The sequence below is a fragment of the Gallinula chloropus genome, assembly GCF_964237585.1.
Source record: "Gallinula chloropus genome assembly, chromosome: 3".
NCBI lineage: Eukaryota > Metazoa > Chordata > Aves > Gruiformes > Rallidae > Gallinula > Gallinula chloropus.
In genome coordinates, this window is record NC_140087.1 from 10,272,890 (window position 1) to 10,287,394 (window position 14,505).

At 37.1% G+C, this 14,505-nt stretch overlaps 1 protein-coding gene across 1 annotated transcript in view; it reads right to left on the bottom strand.

The window, feature by feature from the left end:
- The window catches only part of SLC16A10 (solute carrier family 16 member 10), a 64,638-nt gene that overhangs the window by 11,051 nt on the left and 39,082 nt on the right, over positions 1-14,505 (bottom strand). The window contains exon 3 of the mRNA XM_084262300.1: positions 12,207-12,645. Coding sequence (XP_084118426.1) covers positions 12,207-12,645 — 439 coding nt within the window. The remainder of the gene's footprint in view (positions 1-12,206; positions 12,646-14,505) is intronic.

Genomic DNA, 14,505 nt, shown 5'->3' on the forward strand with positions numbered 1-14,505 from the left:
ATTTTGATTAAAAGTAACCCTATGACTGAAGGAAGCAATTTCCCGACATCAACACTTCAATTTCTGAAGTGTAAGTAATTCTTTTCAAATCATTGTAGCATTTGCTAATGTGATAGTGTTACCAGTTATAACTTATGTAATCAAAACTGACCATATTATACACTATGTTATGATTAAGAAATTATGGAATTATCAACACAGTGGTAGAGCATAGCCTGTACAAATACCTAAGTAACAAGAAAATATTTTGCTAACCACTGATGATTAGTATTGTATGCACTGGACTTGTTAAAAGGAAAACTTTTTCTAACTACTCTAATCACAATTGAAGATGGATTCTCAGAGCAGCCAACAGAACTGAAGCAACTAGAGACTAATAAAGCAAGTCCATGCTCTTCACAATGTTAGCTTAAAAGCTTGTAGTACAGATTAATATTTAGCATACTTAAGTAAAATTTAAATGCAAGTCTGTTGCCACATATCAAGTTTAGTCATCTTCAACTTTTAAAGATACATCTATCATACTATTCTGTCTAGTGATAATGCCTTAGCCTCAACTTCCAAACAAGGTCAAGCTTCATTAGACTAGCTTAAAAATAAAATACTGAGAAGAGGAATACAGCAGCACATACTATTTGTCCAGAAATAAGTGCAAAGAAACTAACAGAAGTGATTTTTTTTAAAACAAAGAACTGTTAGTAGTTAAGTATTTAACTGAAGGAACGATATTTCCTTCCTTATTTTTGCCTAAATTATCCATTGCTAGAAATATTATATAACATTTAAAGAAAGATACATTTAGTTTCTGACAATGCAGTGCAAAGCTGAAAGCAAGTTTTCAGTTGACTATATGGGAGGAACAAGCAAGACTATTCTGCCTTAGCCAGCTAGACTTCCTAACAGATTGGAAAAAAAAAAAGGAAAGAACATATTCTTTGAGAGGGAATTCAGAAGCCTGACCCTGATGCTCCAAATTGCTCTCTGGAGAAGCTTCTTATTCTTTCAACCGTAAGGAGTAGTCAAACAAAGTCTTCAAGTCAAATGAGGTGAGTACCCCTCAGAGCTTGAAAAACATTTTGAAAGGCAGCTGTGAGACTGATGCAAGGTCTCTGGAATCTGCCATAATGAAAAACTTACCAGGAGAGCAGTCATGTTCTGTAAGTACTCAGACAGGGAAAGGCAGAGAGAAACACTGGAAGCTCAACTAAGATCAGAATGAAAGTAAGTAGAATTAGAAATAAGATCACTAGACAAGATTGTATGACTCAATTGTGTGGAAAAAAAGCCAGCTTATAGCAGTAGCGCCTTCTAAAATTTATGAAGGCCTTATTCCTTACCTATCTTGAACAGCACAATAAGCAACTAACTTGGAGTTAACTGGTTAATAAACTAGAGATTCATTCAACCACCTACAAGTTGCAACGCTACTGTCATCTTCTGAGAAAGGTTGGCTCCCTTACTCCACAACAGAATTTGTGCTACTTTTATCAAGTCTTTCAGGATTAGACCCCTTACAGCACATGACTTATGAAAAAAATCAAAACATAGGTTCTCAAACCTTTACTCAGCTGCCACATTATTCTGAGGGTATCTATTGATATTACATATACTTGTGGGCATACTCAAAACGACCTCAGCTTTGGCAGAGGTGGGTGAAGTGCCTGCTTCATTTCACTGGGAAACCCAGAAGAAAACTCAAAGTCCCAAGCACACTGCTAAATATCTACCAGGTCAGAGCCCAGAGAAATTGAATCAAATAGCCTTTTTAGTTTTAAACACAACAAAAATATCTCCCCTCCTGTATCTCCTCAGCTGAGATACTGGAGCCCTTACTGAGGATACAGATGTTTATGTTCAGATTTTTCCTGCCTGGAGCAATACAAAACCACCCCTCCCTTTTCCTAGGAAATATTCTGCTCAGTAGTAATGATAAATTTTAACTCAATCAGAAAAGAATCTGAAAAAACAACTCACAGATTGACAATTACTGGCAATTGCATGGAAAGAGCTAGGTTCAGGTTTTCTCAAAGGAAAACTCAAATACATGGAAAGACTTTCACAAGTCTGAACAAGATTTAAAAGCAAAGAGAGTTTCTATGTAGCTCTTTGAGCAGAAACTGGACACAGGACTTGGTCTGTATATGAGCAAAGGAAGGTTCTTCACTAAGTTTTGGTGATCAGTTTTCTTTACTCTGCAGAAGGATAGCAGGAAGAAACATCAGCTGATCACAGGCTTCCGGGTACTTGTGGAGCCTGAGAATCAAGATCCTTCAAGAGCCACATAAAGGATTGCTCAGTTTACCATAAAAATAGCATTTTTTTAAAAAAAGAGAATACAATTTAATACAACTGAACTAAGTGCTCTGTTTGGTGTTAGAGTAACTACTATTATGCAGTAGTACATTAACTAGTATGCCATTAGAGAGACTGATAAAATAAATTACAACCCAACTCAGACCCTTCAACCTGCTAGTATTGCAGAGACCTGAGGAAGACTGCTACGTTGTTTCCTTCAACATCATCCTACTGTTTGTACCTTCAGTATACCTGCTACCTAAAGTATTTTTCTACACTTTCATTTACTTTTAAAAACCAGAAAACATTCAGTTTATTCTTTTTACTTCATATTTGTTCTGTACTCGTGATTTGTATTCTTTTCCAGCACTACTATGGAATGGAAAATATAATTGTTACACAAGCATATTTAAGCTAAGTAGGAAATAATCTGTTTCTTTTCCCACCACCACCCCCAGTGCTAGAAGTGGACAATCTAGCCAAGAATAAATACTGCCAGATCAACATTGAGAAATACTGGGAAAGAAATGGGTGCACAGGATAATTACAGACGTGGATAAAGGGGGAAAATTTCACTAACCTGGGCAGTCAAACTGCAGCAGATGTTGAGATCTGAAGGGAGATAAATGCAAAGATTAGAAAAGCAAGTAAAGCATGGGGAGCCACTGAAGATTTGGGGTCTCAGAAACACCTGCTTAATAATTACATTGGACCTTTACAAAACCAGTGCCTTGTTAGTCTTCCGTTTGAGACAGAACTATGGTAGATAAAATGGATGAGAAAGGTAGAGATAAAATTGACAGCTATACCTACAGTTAACTTTTTTAGATTATCTACAGTAGAGAGAAATATCTGTTTGACACAGTTATCTGTTAGTACTAGACAATTTTAAAGATACTATCCTGACATTACAGAACAGACTAACAGCAGACTGGGAAATAAAAGATGTAGTAGAGTTCAGACAAATGACTGATGTAGGAGATCTGAAGAAATGAACAGCAGCCCATGAGATCAAATGAATGTAGCAATGGAGGCTAATTTATTTTCAAGTAAGAAATCCAGACATACCAACTAAACATTTTTTTTTTTTTTACACAGCATTTTAAAAGTAGCAAACCTATAACACATTACAGGCAGTTCACAAAACAGCCACAGTACTTACCTTACAAGAACTGTACTCCAAGATGAGTTATGTGTATGTACTTTAGTGTACATATGCATGTGGCTTATTTTTGTTAGATTTAGAGATTTTTGGTTATTAGAGTCCATACAGTACACATCATACTTTTGATCATGCTTTGCACTCAGACAAAGGACAGCATTAATATCTGTTTCTCCACTATGGAATCCAGGGGTAAAGGACTAGAGAGATGCAGGATTAGAACTGTGCAAGGTATGCAACTCCTTTCCACTGTAGCTCCTTCAGCTCCTGCACATCCCACTGCAGAGAACACAAAGCAACTAACACTTTCTATGTGGAGATAATCACTCCTGCAAGGACAAGAACTTAAACCCTAGTTTCTCAAATAAAGAATCTGACATCTGACAGTCTTCAGGGAACACAACATCAGTAGGAGAGGCTCGAAGAGTTGCAAAAATATTTGTAAGTAGTATTACAGATGACTAGAGGCTTGTTGGGCAGATGAACTGCTGCACTGCGATTCATCCTGACTATCCTGTATCTTGTCCAATACAGCAGCTCAGATCTACTCAGAGAACCTCGAGTGGTTTCTATACCCTTCATATTTTCCAGTATAACTCTTCTTAATGACCTAAAGCTTTTGCTTGGGTTTACAAGTGGAAAATGTTTATTTTTCTGAATAGGCAGAATAGAGAGACTGTTTTGTCCTGAATAAATAAGGCCTTTTAGAAACTGAGTGTAAGGAAGTGAATATAGTTTTCAAAGTACATTACAAGAATTTCAGATTAATTCCTAGAAAAACTGGCTACAGAGGATCTCATGAGAGTTTGGCTCTATTTCTCCAAGCTGATTGCACAGGAAGACAGTTTTTATTGGCACACATTCTAGGGGCCAAAGGTTCAAACACTGAGTTTACACAGCAAAATCTCATCTCCTACTAAGAAAAACAGGACACATCACTGATACAGAGTGAGAAATGGGTAGAGACAAGTCAAAATAGCTGGCCAGTAAAGAACAGAGATGAAGGACAAATCATCCTGGTTCAAGGCAGATCAAGGTGATAAAACAGTTGTAGCACAGTTAAATCAGATGAAGGCAAGGATCTTGCACTACAGAGGGGCGGGGGTCAATTCTGGCAACAAGAATATGCAACATCTATACTCCCTATCAGCAAGTCCTCCTGGTCATGATGTTGTTTCTGAAGTGAAAAAAGACCTTTCTAGCTAAAGGACAGGAACAAAATGGACGTTCCAGCAAGATATGAAGTACAGACCAGTAGACAGTACTACTATCTTTTTGTCCAAGGACAGATTATGTGGACACACACAGCACTAAAGCCAGCAACTTCAAAGTAATAAACACAGAAGATCTGGAGACAAAGCCACAGAGAGGACAGACTAATACTTATCTGAGCAGTCTTATTTTGGAGTGCATCTTAGAAAATGGGTTTGTGTATATGCATTAAAAAGTTTGTGTGACTAACAAGTACATTGCAAAGATTCGAACCATCTCCATGCCCCTCCTAGGAACAGAAGTGTGTCTTGTTAAGATGGTGCAGATTTTGAATGCAGTTTAGCTTCTCAGAAGAGAACTGCATAGATTATTTAGCATTTAAGTGTCCATCATATGTTCTGATGAGATGTATCTGGAATACATTGCTTTAAGTCTTCTGTGTACAGCAAAGGACAGTGACCTTCCTCTCTATTAACAGAAAATACAGCTGCAGTAATGCCCATAGCTATCTCTAGGCCATCTCTGGGCTTAAAGAACACATGCTGAGTTCTAAAAGACAGTTTAATGTTGGGGGAACCGTTTCTGTCTTAAAGCCAGAGAGCTTCCCCCAGTGAACCAGTTGCCCTGAATGCCAAAAGAAGGCCTTTCCATTAAGCTCCTCTAGAACTGAAGTTTGCAGATGAATAGGTTTTCCCAAACCTATTCTTTTTTGGAGAGGAAAGCAAGTAGTTTCTTATTTCCCAGGAAACTTCCTATTGCAAAAGATATAATTGGAAGGAGAACTGAAAGATGGTGGGAGGCAATGAATAGGAAACAAGCTGAACTGGAAGGATTATCCAAATGAAAGAGAGCCCCAGATGACTAAGTATGCTGGGTAATGACAACTCAAATGGTCACAATGGGCCAAGAGAAACACAGTAAGGTACTCAGTCTGTCACAGCTGTTTGTGGACAGAGCAGAGCAGGAGATTACTGGCCTGATAAGAATGCTTTTCATCACTGGCACTTCTTCCCATAAGAAAAGGCAGCTAAACTGATTACCTTACTGCAATATAATACTGTGGGGAGCAAAAGAATCTCCTCTGAATTAAGAAAAAAATGAGTGTATTCTTGGTTTTCAAACAGCAAAGCACAGCACCTCAGAGGACATCTACACTACAGTATATTTATGTACTGGTGAAAACCAGCTACAGTGTCCATTGCTGGCAGCCAGGCTTTTTTAGAGGCTGAACCTTCATTTGTAAAGTTTCCCCAGGAATCTGAAAGTGCGGTTTTTACCAGCAGAGCTGGTCAATCTCAGATTTGAAAATAAGATGCCAGCAGAGCCTGAGAGCCTGTACCTAACAGTGGTCCTGGGGCTGCTGTATATTTTGGAATATCTTTTAGCTGGCCAGCTTGAATGCCTCTTTACTTCTCATCCAGAGATACATTTTCTTTCCCAATACAGTTGATGAAAATCTTTGAGCAGTTTTCAAGTTGATGCATTGTTTCTCAAGAGCAGTTTCTAGAATCTGAAGCCATATCTACCTATTTTTCCCCAACCATCAAGTCTGCAGTCTCAATTCCCTGTTCCCTGGAGGTGCAGCTGAACCTCCTCCTGGCATGTGCAGATACAGAGAAACAGCAAGACACTGAATCTTTGTTACTTGTCTATAGGAGAAAAACATCCAGTATTTTAACCCTGTCTCAAGACAGATTTTCCTAAGGAAGTAATTGGAAGAAAGGGCCAAACACACACTTTTTTTGTAACTAAAACATGAAACACACAGATGCAGAACACATGCACACCATGTAACTGCTAACCAAAAATCTCCACATATGCAAGTATGTACCCATTATGAAATATGAATGTGGATAAGTATCACTAGGAAAATTCAGATTTTCACAGTAAGTTAAGAAATAGGCAGCACAGCAGGGCAAGAAATATGGAAATGTATTTTTCCCAAGCTATTCTGAAGTTTAAGAGTACAGTCAATGTTATGGAAACTTTCTCATGGCTTATCAATTAACAGGAAGCCTTGTATACAAGCCCATAAGTATTTATATAACAAACCTAATTTCCAAAGAGATCTAACCATTCTTAAGAGTATGTATTTCCTTTATTAAAAAAAGATTTAGACTTAAAAAGGTAAACTTAATCAGTACACATTATTATAGCATTCTCTACCATTCAGATTTGTTTTGGGGTTTTTTTTAAAAGTAAAGCATCTAATACTTGCACTATTCTGTTTGAGTGTTCAGTTGTTCAATTCAGTTTTTCATACTGCAAGGCATCAAACACTAAGACAGGAGCTATCACTAGTGAAGAGATATTTAGTAAAAGCAACTGCAAACCAAACCATGTCTTTGTTCAAAACTGAATGAATGGGGAAACTGTAAATAGCCCAAGACAAATTACTACTGGACTGAAACATTGCACAGTCAATGTTAAGATGATATTCTCAGTCTTACCAGTGTATTACTCATATTGGCTGAACATTGCTATATCAAAACACAACAATACTGGGCCACTTTTTTTTGTAAGGGTGTCATAATACATGGTCCTTAACTTATACTGAACCTTAGTAGTGGTCTCAGTCATTGCTTAGAAAAGACTAAGCAGTGACAACATACATTTTATGCAATACTTCTTTTCACTAAATAAACCATTAAAAGCAGCAGCATATCTTTTAAACTACCCAACATGTGACCTTATATACAATTTTAACATAATTGACTTAGCAAGCTTTTAAGAATTAAGAATGTATGATCCTTATTAAGTACATATTTTAAAGGCTAGCATCGGACTGACTCCTGAAAAACAAAAAGTTCTCTGTTTATTAGCAGCACAAGCAGAGGACAAGTAGCAGCACAGAGACTAGGCATACTTTCTATCAAATATATTTAATACTCAAATATACTTAATCATTTCATTGTGAGATAATCTTTACTAAAAACAACTTGGATAGAGTGTTTTGTATTAACCTGACATATTCTGTTGTGGATACCCAGTTTATACCTGAATGGACTAAATTAGTTTTTTATTTGGCCATTTGCCTCAAAACACAGCAAAAAGCTCCACAGTACAGACTGGAATGACAGGAATAACAGCCATACAATTCAGTAGGCCTGTGAATTATCATTTTGTTATTCAATCTGAGTAAGTGCTAAAAGTGTAACAGGAGTCAGTCAAAATCTATTTACAGTATTTTTCCCAACACAGTTCCCCAAAAGTCACATTAATGGAACATCTACTAATGGAATTTGATACCAGTTAAACTGACATAAGAAAAGTTCACCCTTTTTTGGTTGTCTCCTGTGAGAGCCAAAAGTAGTATTACACCTATTTTGCAAGCAGCTGTTATCTACCAGTTAGTGCCTGGTAATTCTTGCCAGCTCCTTGATATGAATCTTATCTAGCATACCAAGTGATTAATTTGTTCTCTTTTTGAATATTAAAGCCTAGCTTACTAGCAGGTTATTTTCTCTGGCTTTAATAGCTACGAGTCTATCTAGCAAACATGGTGCAACTCGTATAAAATTGCTGAGACCTGACTAATTCTATTATTCCAAAACCAAGCTTTTATTTCTTTGTCATTACAAGCTTCACAACATGCATCCCTCCTTTCCAGTACCCTTCAGAAAACACAAGGCAAACAGAAACCAGGGCTGGCCTCAACAGCATTCAAGAGACCCTGCCTGGGACCAGGCAGACAGCAGCTGGTGTGCTGCAACTGGAGCGCACCCAGGCTGCAACCACCAGTTACCATGGACCAGAGTGGTGACACACAGCAGGCCTGTGACACTTGTGGTTCTTGACTGTAGTCAAGAGCACCCAACGCTCTGGCAGAAAGTGCCTTTTCCAGGTGGGAAAAGCTGGACTTGATAAATACAGGAACCAGATCTGAGGGCTAAGGGAAGAGTTGTGGGCACGAGGCTCCATGGAGACGTGTTTTTCCTTAGGGGATTTGCAACCAGCATCCTATTTGATGAGTCCAGCCATTGTCAGCCATCCCTAACAGCAAGGAAAGCTTCAAGAGTTTTAACATAACACAAGCTGCCACTTCAACAGGTTCATATCTTTTCTAGTATTGCTAGAATTTTTTAAAATGCAGTAAATAACAGAACAGTAGTAACTGTCATTTTCAAAATCTGAGGAAAGGACTCTTGGGTTTGGTAGACATATCAGCAACATTTTTCTTACAGCCTTTAGATATCTGGAATTACGTACATCTATGTACTTCTGGAAGCTCATAAAATGCTGTTTTTTATCAAAAGCAGACAAAACTAGGATAAAAAAGTCCAGAGCTGTCTACCAGAGTTGAAGTACCAGAGTTGAAGGGCAGAATCTATACTGTCCCTTCGTAAGCATTTATCCATTCAGTGTCTCAAATGCAGATCCACACAGACTTTCTAAGGTTTTAAATAGACCCCAGCACACACCATTGCTCACCAGCAGTTACTGTTATGGCTCTTCACTTATGTTTTCATAAAAATAAATACCTCTTTGAATTAAAAATATTTTCCCTTTTTGAAATTATTGAATTTGAACTGGAGGGATGTTTGCTTAGTTCTAAATCTAGACTTAAGTTCTTGAATTAGTTTAGGTTTATGTAGAAAAAGTTACAGAAGTGGTGGGCTTAGCTGCAGGAACACAATTCTTCAAGCCCAAGCAGCAAGTTTATTGTTAATCCTACAACTTCATCCTCCAACCCAGCAATTCAAAGTCCTGCCTTCTGTCACAAAGATAGCTGCTACTGTGAATACACCTATCCTTGGTAATTACATACAAAAAATTATAAAATAATTTTAAATATATAACCTGCAAGTATTAAACTCTCTTCCTCCTGATGGCTTATTTAAGATCAACGGTTACAAAAATCTGATCTCCTCTGGAAGCTGAAAGATTGCTTTTTAGTAGACTCAAGTTTCAAGGTTCCATTTCAACATCAGTAACACCAGGGATTATTTTAAGCTACTTGTATGCCAAGATTTCTGAAATATTAGTGAGCATTTACATAATAATTAATGGACCAGATACATAAGCAAACAGAAGTGTGACATTGGGGGTATCTACCTATTATCTTGTCAGCATAAAGAACACACACGTAATTTTATGCCAATCCATCCTGTTTCTTACCACCCCTTATCACACTCACTGATCAAAGTTTGATTTAGGCTCTAAATATTTCAAAGTATGGTCAAGAGTCCTGGGTACATAACAAAGAGTACCCCAATCCCTCCATGGATTCTTTGTGTGTACTGAAAGATACTTAAATTTGATAGAATAATAATCATAATAATCAGATATTTTAAAATAGTAAAGAAAAAGTCAAGCTGTTTTCCATTTAACAATGCTATCTACAAAGCCAAGAATGAAAGCTAAGCATCTTGTTTAGAATACTTTGGGATTTTTAAGAGCAGTGTGAGCCCACCATACATTGTGTAAGAAGATTTTCCTCTCTGGTTTACAGGGAGACCAAAGAATTATACAGTAAAGTTGAGTACTTAGAAACATGTACATTAAAACAAAAAATTGTTGATTTCACAAGGGCAGTTTTAATAATAAAAGGGGCTCCTCCCAAGCACTGGTAAAGCTTCCCCTTTCAAAAGTTGCATACAGAGCAAGCCTGCCTTCCACTGAGTATTTTATGTTATAAATAGGTAAGTTTCATTGTTTCTCTGAATCTCTGAGCAAAAAAAAATTACTGCTAGAATTTAAATATCTTACTATAATTTTGAAGGGGTTTTTTTTAATATTGGATTCCAACAGTACTTTGGAATAGTTTTATAGTGTTATCTAACATTATGTTAGAAACAGCCTTGATCAAGTTGTTTTCATGTACCAGAGCTGGATTTCGCAATCAGGATTTGTGCAATCTGATGAGGGGAAAAGCACTCAGAGAGAGCAAGCACGCCATAAAAATAAAAAATAAACTACTAAAAGATAAAGATTCCTTTCCTCTCCAAGCTCACCAGTAGCTTCAATCCAATCTAGAAAGAAGCAGCACTCTTACAAATGCCTTGGTAAAATTTACAAGCTTTTTGTTAAATAAGTGTATTTCAGAGGTTTAATGTGACTGCATATATGGCCCTGCTCTTCAGTTCTCAGCAAGCCTTAACCATCATTTACAAACTATCCAATACCTTTCTCTACAACACCTCCCTTCCACTCCTCTGAACAGTGTTTCATTTCAAAACATCTCTACAAAATTCATGAGGAAGTAGTATAAGATGTCACAATAGCCTGTTCATCCAATGGTACAGTCCTTTGAAACACTCTGTAACACTTAGAATTAGACTAGCTTCTACATGTTTAACACTTAAGTAACAAGAACTCACCACAAATAAAAGCCAGTTTACAGCTGCTCAAAAACAAGCCAGCCACCACCCTATGGTAATTTTTAAAATAAGTATCTGATGCAGAGTCAGTAATCTAACCAATGTGCTACCAGAAAGCAGCAACACCACTTGCTGTATACATTGCCTACAAACCCATGGGCTTTTAACACATTGAAGTTTAACAGCATTCAAGACATTATTATAATGAATCTTACTGTTCTTTTGTGGATGATTAGTATCAACATGATCTTTCGGTTCTCTTTATCAAATACTCTTGAATATGAATGTCTGTAATGGTCTGGATAGAGCATCCCATTGTGGGTTTGTGGGCTTTTGTCCCTTTTAAGCCTTTTGGTTTGCACTGCTACAGTTTAGACAGTACCACCAGGATGGCATTCAAAAACAAGTCACTGATTCAATAAGTAATGCAACGAGTGCCAGCCAGATACATTCCCTGTAATGCATCCCCCATTACATCAAAACTTTAGATTAACAATGTGCTGTAGAAAAAAGTCTGCTAGGGAAAGAAATCAACTGTAGTACATGTATAGAAATAGGTGACTGACAGCTTCCCCCATTGTTGGGAGCTAAATCCCTATGAGCTACTGAAGACAGCAATAAAAGCCAACTGGAACAGCAGCTAGAAGTACCAGATAACAGGGTCAGTTATGTTATTGCTATAGTGGTAGAACTCAAAGCTGACATTTGAGACAGAAAAATCAAAGTATTTTGCTTTTAATAAACCTGGGAAATGGCCAATAAAATACACTCTAAAACCACACATTTTTAACAAACATACCTCCACTTAAAGGAGGAAAAATTAGAATGTTTACCTGTTTTCTGTTATTTACCCCTTCCGTTATTCCTCTGAAATTCACAAGTATCATTGGCAATGTATTCAGCCAAGGACTAAATTAAAGAATTATTTGGAATACTACTAAATACTTTTCAAATGTCTCTCTTCATAGTTAAAGTATTTTAAGCCTTAGATTGAGAATGAAGAAATATATTTTTAAACTGACTCAACTAATAGTTCTGATTAGAGCCCTGGAATGTCTTTGAATCACAGACAACAGTATTAACTTCATGTTTCTCCCACACACAACTTGCACTTCAAGTATCATTCCTTATCACCAATCATTTTGTTAGTCCTTAAAACAAAGGGAAATAATCTGTAGGTCTAAATGCATCATATGCAGGAAGAAACACACACTTACCAAGTGAACATAAGGCACAAAGTATCCAAAAAGTGCAGCTGGGATCCCAAAAGCCCAGATTCGGTAACTGAGAACTTTGAAAACAGAGAAATTGCAAATCTTTTTTCCAGGAGGAAATCTGAACTTTCCCTTCTTTCCTTCCTCCTTGCCTTTGGCATTGGGAACAAGGGGCTTGTACGTAAAGCCAGCCAGGAACAGAACAAACATAAGGATGCACAGGACCCGCAAGGTGTTGTACAGGCCAACAGAATCGATCAACACTCTCAAGAGGAAGGGCAGCGAGACGGTGAACAAGCTGCTGCCGGCGGTGACAATGCCATTCACCAGTCCCAGCCGCTTCTTGAAATACTGCCCCAGAATCACCAAGGATGGCTGGTATGCAAAAGAGCAGCCACAGGCAAATAAGATCCCGTAGGTGAAGTAGAGAGGTTCAATGGTGCTGTATCAGGAGAGAAAAGGAAAAAGCGTTAATGTTTTGTACAACACTATGTTCATATTCACCTGACATGGCAAGACAGTTTTGCAAGGAATTGACATTTGCAGAAGTTAAGAGTTTATATGTACTTGTAGTTGAAATACACTGTGTCAGATTCATTCAGCAATTATTTATTTTTTCCACTAAAAATTTTGTGGAATTCACTGGAAAAAGGTAAAAGGAGCAAAATTACTTTGTTACACCACAACAGAGTCTGACTGAAAGAAATCATTGTCAAGGTGAATTAGCCAAATGCAAGTTTAACAGTTGCTATATTGGGGGTTTTTTCTTGTTTTCTTTTCCAAAGATAGATATGTATATTTGATTTACACATTTCTTCCCTTTGCTAGCAGTTCAAACATAATGCTGAACACTCCTCACCTAACACAGAAAAAAACCAAGTATTTACATAGTTTATTACACTTATAAAAACTGTAAATCATACTTACATTTATCTACTGTATAATATTTTCCTTTTAGAACATTGACTTCTGTATCTGAACTATACTCCCTTAATTAACTGATAACATCATAGGCATAAATCATTTTACTGTAAATAACGTGAAACACCAAGAATGCACATTAACATGGTGTGTATTCTAACAAGAGGTTACCTGCCTCCTGAAGTTCTCAAATTCTAAATTGTCAAGTGAAAATATTCTTAAAGCCTTTACAAAATCACTTTTTAATTGCATGCCTCTCTTGTGCCTTTGTTCCATTGGATATTCAGGAAACAGCGATGACAGCATTTTGTTCAAAAGAAGAAAACCTTTTTCAAGAGGTTTAGTGTGTATTAAGAGACCGGTTTAGTATTCAGCACTATTGTGAAGCAATGAGGAAGAGAGATACTTCCAAGATGCATTGTTTTATTTTTTTTACCTCACACGTGGTAACAAGCCTCGTGAAACTTATCAGGAAGTGGGGGGGTTGTTTGCTTTAGTAAAATGAGTTCAGCAAAATGTTTGCAGTTGGATTAACGAAAAAATAAAATAAAAATTAGAAGCTTGAGCAAACAACAAGAAAACAAAGGTTTCTTTTCCTCATAAATGTAAGTTATTCCAAGAATTAATATAAATGCTAGGTTCAGTTACTTAAGACAGAACTATTTGTCTCCTGTTCCTATAAATTTGTGGATATGTTTTCACATTAGGGGACATACGCCCAAACATGACACATTAGCTAAGAAACAGTGCCAGACAGCATGGATATTCATCCATGCAGATCACAGCCAGCTCAGCTCTCTGGTTCAGAACACAGGCACAGAAAGCATTTTCACAAGCCTGCACAGATACTGTCATTAATGTAGGAAGCTCTTCTGAATTTTGCTTTTGTCTGTTCCTGTACTTATTGTGCTACGGGTAGAAAAAAAGCAGACTGAGAACTGGGGGTATCTGTAGCTTATTTTTCCTGCTATTTCTTTCCTTATCATCACTAACCATTTTCTGCTGATAACTACAATAAATGAGTAAATTTCCTGTTTCCTCATCATCTACTGTGCATGTCCAACAAATCGACTGTTCTTGAACTTCTTCTGATTTATTCAGCAAAAGTTAGATACATACAAACTGAAGTATAACCTGGGGGGGGAAATTCAACTACTGTTCAGGTTTGGGTTTTTTCATTAACACAAGAACCAACTGAGATTTTCTTAATAAGGCCAATAACCTAAGTACGTGTCATTATACCAATGTGGTTTTTTGGTGTTTGGCAACGGGACCAGTAAGAACAGAACAAAACATCAAATTTGACTGAAATATTAACACCTTCCTGGAAGTCCTAGTGCATATTTATCAACATTTAAACAGTGTTTTAAAAGCAAACAGG